General features: G+C 35.7%; 1 protein-coding gene across 1 annotated transcript in view; it reads left to right on the top strand.

Moving 5' to 3' along the window:
- The first annotated feature begins 700 nt into the window (after positions 1-700).
- The window catches only part of golga7bb (golgin A7 family, member Bb), a 38,326-nt gene continuing 19,195 nt past the window's right edge, over positions 701-19,831 (top strand). The window contains exons 1-2 of the mRNA XM_067385038.1: positions 701-759; positions 18,256-18,381. Of these exons, the coding sequence (XP_067241139.1) occupies positions 748-759; positions 18,256-18,381 (138 nt within the window). The 5' untranslated portion in view covers positions 701-747. The remainder of the gene's footprint in view (positions 760-18,255; positions 18,382-19,831) is intronic.

Below are 19,831 nucleotides of genomic sequence, written 5' to 3' on the forward strand. Positions count from 1 at the left end.
ATAAATAATAAAAGCCTAAATTCAATCTGTTCATCATATAAAGCGATTGTGTCTCTTCAGAAAATTTGGACTAAACCGCTCAAATCATATGGATTAGTTTTACGACCTTTTTATGAACTTTTGGAAGCGTCAAAATGTGAGTTGCATAACTGTCAATGGAGATACAGAAATCTCTCAGATTTCATCAAAAATATCTTCATTTGTGTTCCAGAGATGAATGAAAGTCTTACAGTTTTGGAACGACATGAGGGTGAGTATTTAATGACAGAATTTTCATTTTTGGGTGAACTAACCCTTTAATATCTTTCACTTTCATTTTTCACTATTTTTCACCATTTAATTTAGATGTTACCACATTAAGCACATTTTAAGTTGCATTATTCATTCATTTATTTATTTGTTTGCTTGTTTATTAGTTTATTTATGTATTTAGTCCATTTAATTTTGTAATGTATAGACACTGCAAACATCTCAAGAAAAAAAATAAATAACCAATAATTTTTTTGATGAAACACTTTTTACCCCAGTGTTATGTGGTAATCTGGTGGTCCTCGGAGTCTCTACGAAGATATTGTTTATACAGATATGAAGTGAAACACATCTGTACTAGTCACTCCTCCTCCATTAGTAGGACGCTGCTCCACCCTCTCCAGTGCGTTCATCTCTCCGTCCGTTACTGTCCCACGAGTGGAGAGGATTTCAGCACCGGGACAGATCCACCACACATCCACCACCGTCTCAGGCATCATGGCGACAGAGGTAAGAATCATTAACACGTTCATTTGAGATGAACAGACAGCGGAAAGCGGGTCCGTTTCATTCGTATCGTTTGTGTGAAGTTATTTTGACACCTGCTGTGGGGTTGAATCACGATGTTTCCTGTAAACGCTTTAGCTGAGACGCGTTCAAAGAAACCAATTGAGAAATGGAAACGTTGTTTATTTAATGGCTGATTTCGTCGACATGACAGAGTTTTCCATTGAAATCAGCCAAAAGTGAAGCATCACTATCTTGTGGTCAAAGCAGAGGATCTACCGAGGAAAGAGTGAATGACACAGACGGACTGATGTATTATTCAGCACCCTGGACAGAGACACAAATATACAGACTGAATAAACCAACAGATAAACTAAAAGTATTTATTGTGCGGCTCTCTGGAATACTTGATTCTGATTGGTCAATTGCGCCATTCATATACTCTCGATTAATAACCGTGGCAACACTATGTAACTGAAAATTGATCGAGGAAACCCATGTTTCTACTTGTGCTCCTGTCTCTCCAATTAAGTTAGTAATTTTATTTATTTTTTTTTTTACCTGAGATAAATATTTCATGTCTATTTATTTGGTAAGTACTCTATGTTCTGATTGGTTGAGCTGCCTTCGCTGTCATGGCAGAGGTTCTATATTTGGGTCATTGATGAATAAGGTTTTAAAAAGTGTGTGTGTGTAAAAACATTTATTAAGTGTTAACAATGAGATTATGTGGTTTTTATAATCAATTAACACTGCTTTTGTCATTTTTTTTACAAGATGGACAAAATTTGTCACCAAAAAAGTCATTCGGTTTAACCAAAATTTCGGTTTTACCGAAGGACACTTTTGGTTATACCGAATAACAATATTTTGAAACAATGCTAACAAGCTGATATCTAGCTAGCTAGCAAAAGGACAATCAAACATTTTCTATTTAGTACAAGTTTTTTTTTTTTTTTTTTAAATATTACAACATTTTCCATGTTTATAGCAGTTGAACCGAATGACCTGATATTTCGGGACATGCGTATGAGCAAGTGAAAACATGATTTTTTCAAATAGTTAAGAGAGAGTCAGTTACTTTGCTTCGGGACCATGTGGTCCTTTGCAGGTGTCTGAATGATGTCACATACTGTCACATGATATTGACCATATGACTTGATCTAAAATGATCCCTTTATATTGGTAACTCCAAATGACATAAATGAAATTCATTTTTCCGGACATTCTTTCTCATAACAAAGTAACATCTTCTATCCATGGGTTTCAAAGACGTCACTTCCGCTATGCCCGCCGCCATATTTGTGTCCGAGATGGCAACTAACGCAGCAGCGCTTCTTTGTATTGATGATCATCTTTAGCTTCAGCGCGAGTGCTCAAACAGCAACACGAAACATTATCTACGATTATGGCTGTCATATTAATAACATTTTAATTGTCTACACTATTGTATTAAAATATTGTGAATTCTTGTTGCTGTGTTTCGGCGTGTTGTTACAGAAAGAACGCAAATACAACAGGAGCTATTCTGACTACGTTACTAGTTCAAGTTCATGCGCGCATGATTTTGTGAAAATTAGTTGCAATATTATGTTTATATTGTATAAATATATATGAATTACCATATATAGGATGTGTTTCGTTGAGTTAATTAACCTAGCAAAGCGCTTCAGTTTACGGGTGATCATTCAGCGTGTGTAACGTTAGCTCAATCAGTGATGTTATTATCAAAATTAGATGATTTGAGGAAAAAAATATGTTATTGTTCGCGATCCTTATTATTAACCAAACCATGCGTTTTTTTTAAATAATACGCAAACAATATAAGTGCTAGTTATTACAAATAATGCATTCATTTTTTGAAAACATGAACATTTTAATATTAAACATTGCTGTTTTGAGCTGCGCACGCTGAAGAGAATCAAAACCCATAAACTGAAGTAACGTAGTCTGTAACTCCTAAATACAGCAAATAAGCCCAAAGAATTCACAACGTTATATTACAAGTGTATAGGCTACAATTAAAATATCATGTAAGAAGACAGTGCCAATCATATTAATGTTTTGCCTTACTTTTTGAGCCCTCGCATCAGCTCTGCGGGCTATTTACCTCAACGAAACACATCCTTTATGAGATTAATCAGATATTTATACTTATTAAATAAAAAAAAAAATGACGCTAATGCACAAGTGAAGTTTGAACAAGTTGTGTAATCAATGTTTAACTCCAGTAGACGCGCTCTTCCCACAACAACACTGAAAACAAAAACATAGAGGATTCACAACGCTTTATTACAATAGTGTTCTCGTTATAATGTTATGTAAATGACAGTCCCAGCAGCTATTAATGTTGTGCATTGCTGTTTGGCCGCCAGTGGTGTGGTCCCTTCTGATTGAAGCCAACAATTCCGCCGATCTAACTCCTTTGGGATCGAATAAAATTGTAGTTCGGGTTTATAACACAACATATCCCAGATATATTGTTGTGAACCTTCTGAGAGTGTTTTGTTGGCCTTCCTCTGGTAGTTGTAGCTGCTGTCACCCTAGACTTCAACAGGGCGCGCAGCTGTGACCGGACACAAATATGGCGGCGATAACATACAGTGACGTCACATGAAACCCATGGATACATATTTTTAATACCATTTTGCACTGTTAATATTTGATGTTATAAAATCATGCCAGAATAAAAAAATATATACATTTATTACATTTTAAGATATTTCAATCACAATTGGCCTTTGGACGGTTAAACCGAATGACCTTTTGACACTTTAAAATCTTTAAAATACCTTTAAATGGTGTAAAATATAAATAAAACCTTTTGGATTCAATAAAAGAGATCTAGTTGTACTACCTTACATACTTTGGATGTCATATCTTTGTTTTTCATTATTATTAAGGCCAAAAAATGACACAAAAAAATGACCCATCACGTCATTGACCCATTTAATTTGCAAATTGGGATACATCTAAAGTTAACAATTTACTTTATTCAGTTTATGAACAGATGTTCATGATTTAGATGCATAGAATGTAAATGTAATATGATTATGTAGATTTTTTTTTTTTACATGGTAACCGATTTTTTTATAGGCCTTCCTGTACAAAGAAAAAAGCATCTCGCCAATCAGAATGGATGTTAAAATAATGTAATGTCACAAATATATCAATAATCATTCAAACCAATCAGCTTCCAGAATAACTTTAATTTGTCATCAAGCTTGCCTGTGGACAACAGTGGAAGAGAAACCTTTAGGCAAAATATCAGTGAAATCCTAATGAATGAAGGACCTTTACCTACTCATTTCAGGTGAGCAGATGTTAGATGAAGTGAGGCTCTCCTTTCGTGTAAATTTTCTTGATGGTGCGAGATTTGTTTAGTTTATATAGCCCACTGTATTGACTACCACCACTGTTAGCACTGCACAGCAATGCCCTGTCAACCACCTGCAGTACTTTAGCATGGTGTTATGCCTAGCTAAGCACCATTTATTCATAAATTCAACATTATTTATTTTTTTTTTTTTTATATGCATAAGCATCCACATCTCTTTTCTTCTGCTTTATTAGCATATCTTCCAGATTTAATTTTCTCTCTTTGAAGAATAATGTCTGTATAGCTGCCCTTTAGCCTTAATTCATCAACTCCTATCCAACCTGCATAAAAAATGGTTTATATTTAGGCATCTGTTTAGATTGCATGCATTTCCTGTTTACTCAGCCATCTTGTTTACAGATTTATTCAAAAGGTGGACAAGACAAATCCCTCCAGTGAGAATACACAATGAGATTCCACAGTTTGTAATGTATTCAGGGAAACAATTCTTTCCCTCAGCAACCTAGATTTTACTTTTACTGGGATATTAAAACTGATTGTTGACTCTCACCTAGCCAACATTCACTGTGGAAAAAAAAAAAAAAAAAGGTTTGCTGTCACAAGAAGGGTTGTCATGAACTTGCTCTGGGCATCATGTGGTCTTGTTGTCCTACATCAGGCTCGTTTTCATTAAAAAATATTGTAATGAGTCACCGGAATGTTCCAAGAATGCTCCAAGTGCCTTTCCTTCGCTTCACTGGTCAGTTTAGCATTCAGTGAACTCTGAGCCTTTTTTAGATGGATCTCTAGTTCCTTCTTTGACAAGCACCTCAAATCAAGTTCAGTCAATCCTTAAAATAACTCCTGGAAGAAAATAAATGATGTTGTTTTATGTTCTGTGGCTACTGTGACAACTGATGTGTGATGTGTTTCTGTTTTTATGCAGAGCTGCTGCATTAGACAGTCTTTAGAGGATTGCTTGCTATTTATCTGTCTACATGAGACACCAAAGTGTTTTTACCCTTGTGCAGGGGCCACAACTAAAGACTCCCACATTGATTTGTTTTGTTTTGGGCCTGAGGCCTGGTGGCAACACACACACACACACACACACACACACACACACACACACACACACACACACACACACACACACACACACACACACACACACACACACACACACACACACACTTGTCTGGTTCACTATCCTTGTAGGGACTCTCCATAGACATAATGTTTTTATACTCTACAAACTGCATATTCTAACCCCTAACCCTACCACTAAACCTAACCATCACACAAAAAAACTTTTTTACATTCTCAAAAAAAAAAAAAAAAAAAAAACATAATTTAGTATGTTTATTAATCCATTTCCCCCATGGGGACTGCTGGCTAATCCCCACAATATAGATGATTTCTGGTTTTACTAGAGAGAGAGAGAGAGAGAGAGAGAGAGAGAGAGAGAGAGACTGCGAGAGAGAAAAGTACACACATTTACTTAGATGTAACACTTTAAGTTTGAGCTGTGGTATTGTCATCAATATCATACACTCCCATGTTCTTTTTGAGCTCACAGGAGAAGTGGCATGTGACTGTGAGTAAATTTCTATGACCAAAAAACTTATTTTCAGGTAAGAAAATAAAATTTTTCACCAAGATTATTTTTTGCCTTACAATCATTGAATTGTAGATACAGTTATTTAACGTACATGACCTGAAGCTGTTTCTCTAGTTTAATTTGATTCTTGTATTTATGCTAACTTCAAACCTACATGCTAAAACAGTTAGCTATGTTATGGCTGTTTGGGGTAGGGAGAGTTGTAATAGTATATTAAAAACCCCTATGATGATTCCAATGAGTCCAGTTATCAATCACATCCTCTGTTGAGGCAAAGTCATGTTTTTCACAAGTTTTTTTGTTGCTTATCGCGGGATTTATTCAGTAAGTTACATTCATAAATTCCAATGTTTCCATTGTAGTTTATGTGCATGTCTTCTTAACAGATTAAAAATGATCTGCCTCAATTGAACACACAAGTTTTTTGTGCACATTATTAGAATTTATGTGCATCTTAATGTTTCCATCCGGCATTTTTTATGCAATCGCTCAAAATTCACATAAAAATAGGTGGATCTTGAAAACATAGCTAGTGACTGAACCCTTATGTGGTTAAATTTAAAGTTCTAAAAAAACATTGTCAGTTTAAATTGTCTATGTTGTTCAAAACTGTTTTTTCTTTGTTCTTCAATGATATTTATGCAAAAATTGGATAGTGTGGGTGTTATTTCAGCAAATTACCTTTCAGTGTTACATCTATCCCCATTTAGTGTTAAAAGTAGTGGGGTAGATTGTAACAACGGAACTCTTTGTATTTGACATTAACTTACATAATCTGTAAATTTGTAGTACACATCCAAGTGAGTTCTATTTGTAGCAGACGGATGTGGCTACCATGTATCAAAGTTTGAGACATCTAGCATAAACAACCACTGAGTTACTGATGCTCAAACTAAAAGTGTTATCCACTGTATATATATAGTGTAGTGACAATATGTATTGTGTAGCTATAGTTTACCCAAAATGAAAATTACTGAGAAAAAAAATCAAGTTTCCAGAGTTTTAATGTAAATATTGCATTAAAATACTATATGTAATTTTGAATATAATGCATAATAATGCAATGGGGGAATATTTGTGGGTCCTGAAAATGCCAAATGTCTTGAGTTAACATAAAAAAAAGTGGCCTACATTATTTAAAATGATATATATATATATATATATATATATATATATATATATATATATATATATATATATATATATATATATATATATATATACACACTCTAAAAAATGCTGGGTTAAAAACAACCCAAGTTGGGTTGAAAATGGACAAACCCAGCGATTGGGTTATTTTAACCCAGCAGTTGGGTTAAATGTTTGCCCAATCTGCTGGGTAGTTTTACTTAACTCAACTATTCTTTAAAAATTACAGTATTGCTTACTTAAAATGGACCCAAAATATCTTGAAAATTAACATTTATTAATATGTTTAATAAATGAAAATTTTAATTTCTTTTTAGATTCATTTTAAGTCAGCCATATAGTCATTTTAAAACAATAGTTGGGTTAAATAAAACTACCCAGCAGGTTGGGCAAACATTTAACCCAACAGTTGGGTTAAAACAACCCAATCGCTGGGTTTGTCCATTTTCAACCCAACTTGGGTTGTTTTTAACCCAGCATTTTTTAGAGTGTATATATTAGTCAGTGACAGAGTGCAAACATATGTGTCTAAAATAATTCTGTATTTTCAGCTACAGAATCATGAATATTTTTATTCTGGTGTCACCATTGTCCTCTGCATTGGATTACCAGCACCAAGTCCAAGGCTATTAATTTCCACCCCCGATGTAATACCAAATTTAGCATTTTAATCAACAGTACATGTTTTGATAACCATTTACTACATGTCTTGGAGTATCACAATAATATCGTAGTATCAGTATCATGATATGTATCAAATCGTGACATGAGAGTATCCTTACACCCCTAATGTGTGTGTGTGTGTGTGTGTGTGTGTATATACAGTGGGTACGGAAAGTATTCAGACCCCCTTAAATTTTTCACTCTTTGTTATATTGCAACCATTTGCTAAAATCATTTAAGTTCATTTTTTTTTCCTCATTAATGTACACACAGCACACAATATTGACAGAAAAACACAGAATTGTTGACATTTTTGCAGATTTATTAAAAAAGAACAACTGAAATATCACATGGTCCTAAGTATTCAGACCCTTTGCTGTGACACTCATATATTTAACTCAGGTGCTGTCCATTTCTTCCAATCATCCTTGAGATTGTTCTACACCTTCATTTGAGTCCAGCTATGTTTGATTATACTTATTCAGACTTGATTAGGAAAGCCACACACCTGTCTATATAAGACCTTACAGCTCACAGTGCATGTCAGAGCAAATGAGAATCATTTAGTCAAAGGAACTGCCTGAAGAGCTCAGAGACAGAATTGTGGCAAAGCACAGATCTGGCCAAGGTTACAAAAAAATTTCTGCTGCACTTAAGGTTCCTAAGAGCACAGTGGCCTCCTTAATCCTTAAATGGAAGATGTTTGGGACAACCAGAACCCTTCCTAGAGCTGGCCATCCGGCCAAACTGAGCTATCAGGGGAGAAAATCCTTGGTGAGAGAGGTAAAGAAGAACCCAAAGATCACTGTGGCTGAGCTCCAGAGATGCAGTCGGGAGATGGGAGAAAGTTGTAGAAAGTCAACCATCACTGCAGCCCTCCACCGGTCGAGACTTTATGGCAGAGTGGCCCGACGGAAGCCTCTCCTCAGTGCAAGACAAATGAAGGACAAGACACCATCTTGGAGATCTTCAAGTGTTTTTTAGCAAACTCCATGCAGGCTTTCATGTGTCTTGCACTGAGGAGAGACTTCCGTCAGGCTCCTCTGCCATAAAGCTCCGACTGGTGATGGTTGACTTTCTACAACTTTCTCCCATCTCCCGACTGCATCTCTGGAGCTCAGCCACAGTGATCTTTGGGTTCTTCTTTATCTCTCTCACCAAGGCTCTTCTCCCAGGATAGCTCAGTTTGGCCGGACGGCCAGCTCTAGGAAGGGTTCTGGTCATCCCAAACGTCTTCCATTTAAGGATTATGGAGGCCACTGTGCTCTTAGGATCCTTAAGTGCAGCAGAAATGTTTTTGTAACCTTGGCCAGATCTGTGCCTTGCCACAATTCTGTCTCTGAGCTCTTCAGGCAGTTCCTTTGACCTCATGAGTCTCATTTGCTCTGACATGCACTGTGAGCTGTAAGGTCTTATATAGACAGATGTGTGGCTTTCCTAATCAAGTCCAATCAGTATAATCAAACACAGCTGGACTCAAATAAAGGTGTAGAACCATCTCAAGGATGATCAGAAGAAATGGACAGGACCTGAGTTAAGTGAAGTTCCTAAACGTAATTTAGGGAGGAGCGAGCCCATCTAATCTTCCAATCAACAGCCAGAGTATATAAGCAGCTGCTTACCTCTCTTCAGTCTCAGCTGTTTCAGCATCCCTCCACCTCCCCAAACTCCACCTTCATTTCAGGTACCTTGCCCTATGTAATCACATCCTATATTTATTCACTGGGGGGTGTATCAGAGCTCGAGTTGAAGATGCTTCATCGAGCCCCTCCTCAGTGGACAGCAAGCCAAATTAGCTAACCTAATACCCTAAAGATTATATGGGCAAACAAACTCGTTAAATATATGAGTGTCACAGCAAAGGGTCTGAATACTTAGGACCATGTGATATTTCAGTTTTTCTTTTTTAATAAATCTGCAAAAATGTCAACAATTCTGTGTTTTTCTGTCAATATTGTGTGCTGTGTGTACATTAATGAGGGAAAAAAAATGAACTTAAATGATTTTAGCAAATGGCTGCAATATAACAAAGAGTGAAAAATTTAAGGGGGTCTGAATACTTTCCGTACCCACTGTATATATTGTGCTCAGCATAAATGTGTACACCCCCTTTCAAAAGTAACATTTTAAACAATATCTCAATGAACACAAAAACAATTTCCAGAATGTTGACAAGACATAATATTACAATAATATAACTTAGAGAACAAAATTTTCAGTTTTACTCAAATTAGGGTAATGCGAAAATGAGTACACCCCACTGAAAATGTCTGGAGCAAAGCTATATTTTAGACTACAAATGTCTAATTTAACAAGAATTCAACCACAGGTAAGTCTAATTATTCATTACACAGGTGTCCAGCAGACAGTTGACTATAAAAAGGTGTTAAAACCCCTTCTCATTTCATGCTGTCAACAATGGCACCACATGGAAGAGAAATGTCACAAGACCTGAGAAAGAAAATAATTTCTTTACACCAGAAAGGTGAAGGCTACAATAAGATCAGCAAAGCTTTACTTATCAGTCAGAATACTGTAGCAAAAGTGGTACAAAAAAGATGGAACTGCAACCATCTCACAGAGACGTCCAGGTCATCCACAGAAGTTAACACCTCGACAAGAGCGTATTCTGATGAGAAGGCTTGAAGAAAATCGGCATGCAAGTTCACTGCAGTTATCTAAAGAAGTAGAAAGCCAAACTGGGGTGACTATTTCCCGTGGCATAATACTACACTGCAGAGGAATGGCATGCATGGGTGCCGTCCACGAAAGAAGCCTCTCCTAAAGCCCAGGCACAAAAAAGCCCATCTAGAGTTTGCCAGGGCCCATGCTGACAAAGATGAAGACTACTGGGACTCTGGAGTGATGAGACCAAGATAAATGTTTTTGGAACTGATGGCTTCAAAACTGTATGGCATCGTAAAGGTGAGGAATACAAAGAAAAATGCATGGTGCCTACAGTGAAACATGGTGGTGTCAGTGTCCTTATGTGGGGCTGCATGAGTGCTGCTGGTGTCGGGGAGCTGCATTTCATTGATGGCATCATGAATTCACAGATGTACTGCTCTATACTGAAAGATAAGGTGCTACCATAACTCCGTGCCCTTGGTCATCGTGCACTTTTCCAACATGACAATGATCCTAAACACACATCTAAGGCCACTGTTGGATTTCTGAAGAAGAACAGGGTGAAAGCGATTCAGTGGCTCCTGATCTGAATCCAATCAAACACCTATGGGGAATTCTGAAGAGACGAGTTGATCATCACTCTCCATCCAGCATCCAGTCTCTAAAAGAGCTCATTCTTGAAGAATGGAAAAAGATAGATGCTGCAAAATGTCGCCAACTTTTTCATTCCATGCCTAGAAGACTTGGTGCTGTCATTAAAAATCATGGAGGCCATACAAAGTACTAGATGTAGTAGTTTTTGTTGTGGGGTGTACTCATTTTTGCATCACCCTAATTTGAGTAAAACTGAAAAAATGTGTAATCTAAGTTATAACATGAAAGTAAGGTTAATAATATAAGTTAAACAGATGTTATATTAAACTCAGTCTTGTCAACATTTTGGAAATTGTTTTTGTGTTCATTGAGATATTATTTAAAATGTTACTTTTCAAAGGGGGTGTACTCAGTTGTTTAGTAAAGAATAGGGTTAAGACTAACCTATGTAGAAAATAAGCAAAGAATACTCATTTACAATGTAAATGAGTATTCTTTGCTTATTTTCTACATAGGTTAGTCTTAACCCTATTCTTTACTAGACAACTTTTATATAATTCAGAAGTGAAACATAACACATTTATTAGAAGTATTTTATTTATTAATTTATTTAATTTATTTAGAACCGTGACAGTTTTTGTCAGATTTAGCAAACGTCTGGGTATAGTTTTATCCCTCAAGTATAGCTAAGTAAATCCACACAGATAGAAGCACAGCCGTCTCTGGTTACATACTTACACCCTGTGCCAAACCCAATTAATTATACACAACACAATGAACTGTTTTTACTTGTGTTATGTGTTAACTGTGATCTCAAGAATATACTGAGTTGATTAGAAGTGAATAGATATGGCAGAACAAGATTGTAAAACAACATTTTAGTAATGCAGTCATATTGCACGTATTGAACTGAATTGACCTAACCAAAAAAAAAAAAAAAAAAAAAGTATGCTGATCTGAAACAGGTTTACAGTTATAAGAATAACTGAATGCTTAATGAAAAGATATTTGCATCTTGAAAGAAAGGAGCAAGAGAGGGTGGACAAGCGAAGAAATGAGCTAGCACGACAGAAAGCAGTTCGACTGTGTAACAGCCCTCTTAAAGTGTCACAGCTAAAGCAACCTGTAATTTGTTTCATGTGTCCCTGAGGCCATGTGCACTCAGCATCTCTGGTAGCGCTTAGAGAACAACATACTGCCCTTTCAAGAGCTGCTTTATTTTTTAAAGGCATGGCTTCCATGCTCTGTTTACTCTCAATGAATCTTATGAATCGTTCTGATGTTCATCTTCTGTTCAGTCTCTGGTAGGTGGCAGATGTTTAGCAGGTCATTTTAGGAGGTCGGTTAAAAGTTGACAATCTGAATGTAACCTGCACAATTATGCAATAATAATTATTATGCATTTCATAATGGTGCTTAGAATCAAGAATACTTGACACAAATTGAGTAGTCAGATACTTCATTTGGACAACTTTAAACTTTAAATTTTCTCAATATTTTGATTCTTTTGCACCCTCAGATTCCAGATTTCAAATATTTGTATCTCAGCCATACATAACAAACCATACAACAATGGAAAGCTTATTTATTCAGCTTTCGGATGATGTATAAATCTCAATTAAAAAAAAAAAAAAAAAAAAAAAAAAATTGATAAACTGTAAGCCACTTGGTTTGCTATTTTGTTTTCAAATGCAATGAGATTAAGATGATTTTAAATGTGGTTAAGTGTCCAAATAGTTTTCTGTACTTAATGCAAATTCAAAGCAATTCCTGTGAGTTTATTTTTTGCCTGAGCCGTTCAGCTGATTTTCTGTGAAAATCTGTTTGGTATGACAATCATTCACTTATAAACAAGCTTCAAAAGGCAGCCGCATTCTATTTAAAAGCAAATAAGTCTCTTAGGGGACTGGAAAGTCAGTTTATAATCTCCTGGTATTTAATTAACATGGATAACTAACAGAATGTGCTCAAGATCAGCAGTGTTTGATTATAAAGGTATCTGTGTGCAAGATGGGTATCAAATGTTTCTTGATCTGTTACAAAATTTAGTCTAACAGTGTTTTTATTTATTTATTTATTTTTTATTTAGAATCTGTTTAAAACATTTACAATGTTTGCTAGTTTATTGTTCAAAAGTTTATAGGGTCTGTTTTTAATTGTACTATTTTTTACTGTTTTTGAAGAAAGCCCCTTATGCTCACCCAGACTGCATATGTTTTATAAAAAAAAAACAAAAAAAAAACAGTAACACTCTGAAATATTATTACATTGTATTGTAGAAAGCACTTGTATTGTGATCCCCCATCGCATTTAATCAGCCATAATTGTTGTAAGTAGCCCATAAAAAAATTGTAGTACTACTAAATTTATGCTGATTTTAATAATAAAAAGCAGACTATGATGATTTACAGATTTTTTTTTTTTGTTTTTTTTTTGGTGTTTGCCACAATGTAAAAATGTGTATGCTTCATACGCTTAATTTACTTTCACACACACACACACACACAAAAAAACAAACATTTCTTTTGTTTTTCATTTGTTTTGAAATATGAGATTCACCCCTCTAAAGGCAGGAACACACCAAGCCGAAGGTCGGCCGTTGGGCAGTTTTTCTTCGTCGGCCGACTAAGTTTTCTCAGTGTGTTCTGCACCGTCGGCTGAAGTTGGTCCTCATTGGTTTTTTTATTGACCGATTCGAAATGTTGAATTGCCGTCGGAGCTCGTAGGTCCGTCTGTGCCACATCTGATCATTCTGATTGACTGTTCAGATACTGCCACCGGCTGGTACAGAAAGGCATTTCATTTTGCGCAGGCGCAGAACGGACGTACTACTTGGCCATCGTGCTACTTGTTTACCGTTGGTTTGGTGTGTCAGGGCAACTTTGGACAAAGACGCTGCCGACGTGAGCCAACCCCGCAGTCTGCTTTCGACGCCACTAGTTCGTCGACGTCGGCTTGGTGTGTTCTGGCCGTAACACCGTAAAGGTGCCCTAGAATTTAAAATTTAATTTACCTTGGCATAGTTGAATAATAAGAGTTCTGTACATGGAAAAGACATACAGTGGGTCTCAAACACCATTGTTTCCTCCGTCATATGTAAATCTCCTGCGTGAAAAACACCACAGAAAAACAGGCGAATCTCAACATAACACCATTTAAAGGAGCATTTTTAATCCCACTCCAAAATAGGCAGTTAAAACATGGAAAAATAAAAAATCTATGGGGTATTTTGAGCTGAAACTTCAGAGACACATTCTGGGGACTTATATTACATCTTGTGAAATAGTGTTCTAGGGCACCTTTAAAACATCTATGTTTTCCTTTATTTCTGCTATAAGTATGTGTTTACATCATAAACAATCACATTTTGACCAATGTCTTTTGTATATGGATCTACATAATGAAACCTAAATAGCTACATAAAGTATTACAGTACACTACACAAAGGGTTCCCGGATGGGCAGCTGGCCTGTGCATCAGTGAATACTAACATGAAATGATTTATATACTGTATTATATTGCATTTGAATGGTTTCAGTGTCTTGTATGTGTTAAAACTGAGCCCATAATCTGATTTATTCTTTCCCTTTGTAATGAGACCAAAATATTGCTAAACACCCAGCCCTGCAGGGCAGGAAAGAGTTTTTTTTTTTTTTTTTTTTTATCTCTCAGTCGATTGGAGTCCTTCACTTATGACATGTAGGCCTATAAACCCCTATTAAACTGAAGCAAGTCCATCTTTTGCTTCCGCTACAGTGTCTCTCAAGGGTTTGAGAGCACATCAGCATTTCTCTTTTTCTGTGGGAAGAAACCCGAGCGCTGTAAATGTTCTGCTTCTGTCACATCTGTTTAAAATCATCTTCCACACTCACAAAGGAAGGAAGAGGAAATGCCCTGAGAGCCTATGAAATCTTGAAGGTACACATCTTTCTTCCTAATATGCCTCTGCAGATCTACTCAGCTACTTATGAAATGCATCTCAATGTTGGCAGCATCTAGAATCAACCTTTGACCCCTCAGATGTTTCTGCTGGACAGGCAGTTTCATTAAAATGCATCCTTTTCCTGAACTGAGGAATTTTAATTGGCCGTGTCCATCTGACTGCTGTGGGTTGTGATGAGCAATGATGCTAATGGTCTCACTTCAGGAATGTCACTGTACCTTTCAGACTTATTCACCAATTACAGCAGTGCTAACTTTGACAGTTCAGGGCTTACAGAAACTGGATGGTTCCTCTTCCTCATCTCAAAGTAAGCCCAATAATCACCTACAGTTCATTTACTGACCGTCTGATGCGAATTAGACACAAAAATAGCAAGAGCTGGCAGAAATTGCCACTTCCAATCGGATTGGCTGATAAAATTGTATTGTTGTAGGCCCTATACAAATAGAGCTGCATGATTCCTAATTTTTAAAAGATAGCGATCTCGATTTGAACACCCATGTGATCTTAAATGACAAAGATTCGTCTATGTCTATTAAAACTTTGTACGGTCACAGCGAACATTCAAATCTGCGCTGGAGAGCAGTTGTCATGTATAAGTATGAAACAGCTCCAAAATGTCTTTTCAACCACACAGTATCATTATTTATGTTACAATAATCCAAATTATTGCAGAAGTACTGGGATAAAAGTTTATAGTTCAGATATAAACCCTGATGTCTGCGGTTACCTAATCACCTAATAAAGATTGTATAAATTACATTGTTACACCAGTAGGTGGTGACACACGAAAAATGTATTTAAAAAATGTATTTGTCATTGAATCATTAATTCAATAGATTTGTTCAAAAATGCTGATTCATCCAGTAATGAAACAAGTCTTTTTGAGCAAGTCATTAGCCCCTTTCACACAGTAATCTCAGTAAATTAGCGTAAAATTACCAGAATGACTTTACCGGTAAATACATAAATATGCTGTTCACACATGATCTCTTAATGGTAATTTATCAGTAAAGACCGTATGTGTGAAAAGGGTTATTGAATCATTCATTCAAACATTTTTTTTTTTTTTGGTTAAAATAATAATAATTAATTCCAATTAAATAGTTTTTAAATAGATTTGTTTTTAAATAGATTCTAGCAATTAACATTTTGTCTGAACCTCCAGTAAATTATTTTGCTTAGTTGTCTATTTAGAATTGTGGGAGAATTGTAATTTCTATTTTAATTATTATTTTTTTTTTTTAAATAAATAAATGTGGTTCTCAATTTATCCAGAATCATGCAGCTCTAAGTTATACAGCTTTGAGGAGTATACTAGTTGTGTTTACATTGTAATACATTGGCAGAAGTTTGGTGAATTGACAATTGTAATGTTGTTTGGACACCAACATTCTTCTGAGTTTCTTCTTTTTGACTTTCTTCTTCTATGTTTGGGATGACATGAGGGTGAGTAAATGAAGACAGAATTTACATTTTTGGTTGAACTGTTCTTTTAGGATAAACCTAAATGCCACATAATAACAAACCAAACTGTTATTAGTCACTTTACATGTTGGTCAGACAGAATTTTCCTGTAGATCTTGGCCAAAATAAGCTGCAAATTATACAAGGCTTTATGTCGATAGTCAAAAGTCTGACTATGTAAAACTTCTCTCTGTATAACTTGTAGATAACAGTTTAGATGACCTCCCAAGTGTGAATAATTTATCATGTCTTCTGGGAGAAATCCAACCGTGGACAGTCATGTGGCCAGATAAGCCATTGCTTGTGGTTATGCTAACAGCTGCTGTGGGATTTGAGACAGCAGAACAGCTATTATGAGCATCCTCAACCTGAGTCTCTCTGAGCGATGTCTCCGTGGAGGAGTGCAGGATAATTAGGCTCGTTTCATTTGGCATGAACTAAAAGGCTTTGTGTGTCGTGGCAACAATGAAGACTAATTATCATTCACATCCATCCTTATGAAGTTTTGGTTACTAATTCTGAATTTTTTTGTATGTGTGTATATATATATATATATATATATATATATATATATATATATATATATATATATATATATATTTCCAAGACTCTGGTTCTTAAAAAACTAAGCTAAAATATAAACTGCTAAAGATTATTTAGAAAATATTAATAATAATAATTATGTAATCTCTTAAAAAAAAAAAAAAAATGATGCCCCTTGGCCCCCCTGGTTGAGAAACATTGATCTAAAGGAGACATGTCAGATTATTAAAAAAACACTCTCCATTTGTTTTCAATTTAATCTCATTACTTTCTAGGATAAACAATGAGTTATTGATTTTAAAATATATTTTAAAATGATTTTTCCATCATATAATTTCTACACTATTTTCTGTGTATGCAAATGAATACTGTACGTATTTTGCCCATGAAGCCATAATTTACATCTGTAAAGGACCATTAAACTTGCATCATTATTTCTGTATGTCTCAGCACTGGCCTTTTAGAGTAACTTTACTATGTTAGCAACAGAGCATTAACAATAGACTTATTTTTGGCATCAAAGCTTTCAGCAATTACACTAATGAGACCGCAACTGTGAGGCCAATTAATTTTTGCTGAAAATAAAGCTGTGAGCCTTGTTTTATATCTTGATCTGTTAAAATACGGATTTGTTTACAAGGAGGAAACAGGGTCTCAGAAGAAAGAAAGAAAGAAAGAAAGAAAGAAAGAAAGAAAGAAAGAAAGAAAGAAAGAAAGAAAGAAAGAAAGAAAGAAAGAAAGAAAGAAAGAAAGAAAGAAAGAGAAAGAAAGAAAGAAAAACTGATTCATTGCTTGCAGTGTCTGACAGAAAGCTTTAGGATCTGCAGTACAGCTTTTAGAAAGTCTGTTCTTAATTCATGTTGTTATTATTTGAAAATTAAATTTATGAAACACATTTGCCTCCAGCCACTGTGGATAGACTGAGTTCTGGAATATGTCTGTCCAACTGTATTGTCAATTAGAGAATCAGGAGAAATAGGACACAGCAAATGGTCATTAGAGCTGAATTTGCACCTTGGATCCATCAGGTTTCATTCTCTCTCTTGGCTCTGTTAATTTATTTCATGATGTTTCAAATGCTGGTGAAGATGGTTTTACACATAAAGTCCTAAAACAACTCATCAAGTGTTTCTTTTCCTTCTTTTGATTGATGCTCTGTCTTCTTTCTGGCCCAAATTTTATAAACATGCATACATATCCCTTCATATTTTAAAATATTATTTCTTCAGAGGCCCCTGTCCGTTTTTCATTTTGATAGACTGATTCTCTTGATGTAGGTCCAGGCTCTATCATTTTATATTGTAGGTTTTCTGTGTGTATTGGAAGAGATAGAAACCATAAATCTTTAAATTAATTGACACAATGTCATACTGTCCGGACCCTCTCAATTTTAAGTGTCAAATCTCAAATTCTTATCCATATGTACAATGATTTAACTGTGCAAGTGAAGATTTATGTGAAAAATGTATAAAATGACATACACACAAGGCTCTATGGCCTCATGAATGTACCATTTATCATTTTGCGTTTCAGAAAAATGTTTAAGAGCACCCCCTTTGTGTCTCTTTGCAGTTCCACAACCTCCAGGAGCTGCGTCACAGTGCATCTCTGGCCACCAAGGTCTTCATTCAGAGAGACTACAGTGACGGCACCATCTGCAAATTCCAAACCAAGTTTCCAGCAGAGCTGGACAGCAGGGTGAGTTTCAAATGAGGGTTCGGGGAGACATCTGATGTATTACTACCATTTATGTGGGAGCACATCCCATGAGGCATTGTTTTTTTCTTAAAATTTGTAATTGCGTCAAACTTAAAGGGATCATACAATGACAAATCAAACTTTCCATGATCTTTTGAAATAAAAAGGTCAATGTAAACATATTGTAATGTATCATAATGCCAAAATGCCTTCCCTTGTTTATTGACACTAAGCTGTAAAAATGGCTCCTTCTGAACTTTGGAAATTTTCTAACGTCATGGAGGTGGATATATTGACGCATGTCCATCTGTGTGTAAACATCAAAAACACTTAAACAACTTGACCAATTTTATACTACCATTCAAAAGTTTGGAGTCAGTAAGATTAAAAAAAAACAAAAACATATATATTAGTGCTGTCAAAATTAGTACGTTAACACAGGCGATTATTTTTACAGTTTAACGCATTAAAAATATTTAACACAATTAACACAGCATCCATTTTATCCATTATAATGTGGCTAGTGTTACATTATATGATCACGCTCTTATTCAAGCAAATGCTTTTAAAGGTGCCCTCGAATGAAAAATTGAATTTACCTTGGCATAGTTAAATAACAAGAGTTCAGTACATGGAAATGACATACAGTGAGTCTCAAACTCCATTGTTTCCTCCTTCTTATATAAATCTCATTTGTTTAAAAGACCTCCGAAGAACAGGCGAATCTCAACGTAACACTGACTGTTATGTAACAGTCGTGGTGTACGCCCCCAATATTTGCATATGCCAGCCCATGTTCTCAACATTATGAAAGGCATTAGACAAGGGCAGCCAGTAACGTCTGGATCTGCACAGCTGAATCATCAGACTAGGTAAGCAAGCAAGAACAATAGTGAAAAGTGGCAGATGGAGCAATAATAACTGACATGATCCATGATATCATGATATTTTTAGTGATATTTGTAAATTGTCTTTCTAAATGTTTCGTTAGCATGTTGCTAATGTACTGTTAAATGTGGTTAAAGTTACCATCGTTTCTTACTGTATTCACAGAGACAAGAGCCATCGCTATTTTCATTATTAAACACTTGCAGTCTGTATAATTCATAAACACAACATTCTCTCCAACAGTGTAGCATTAGCCATTAGCCACGGAGCACAGTCTCAAATTCATTCAGAATCAAATGAAGAGTTCATTTGCAAAAACCGATAAACGCCATTTTTTTTAAAAATGAACTAAGTGCTGTGCATTATTCTCCATATATAGCACGTTCTGTACCCTAAATCCATTTTGTCAGAAGAGCCGGTTTTGCCCACTTTCAGGCATCGTAAGTTCACGTTTTACAGCAGAAGCCGACAAGCGCCCTTGTTTGTGTACAGACAGAAACCGATAAGTCCGTTTTAGCGAATCAGCGCGCAGTATTCAGGTCAGGTGACAAGGCTTCTAGTC

The sequence above is a fragment of the Chanodichthys erythropterus genome, chromosome 5, assembly GCF_024489055.1.
Source record: "Chanodichthys erythropterus isolate Z2021 chromosome 5, ASM2448905v1, whole genome shotgun sequence".
NCBI lineage: Eukaryota > Metazoa > Chordata > Actinopteri > Cypriniformes > Xenocyprididae > Chanodichthys > Chanodichthys erythropterus.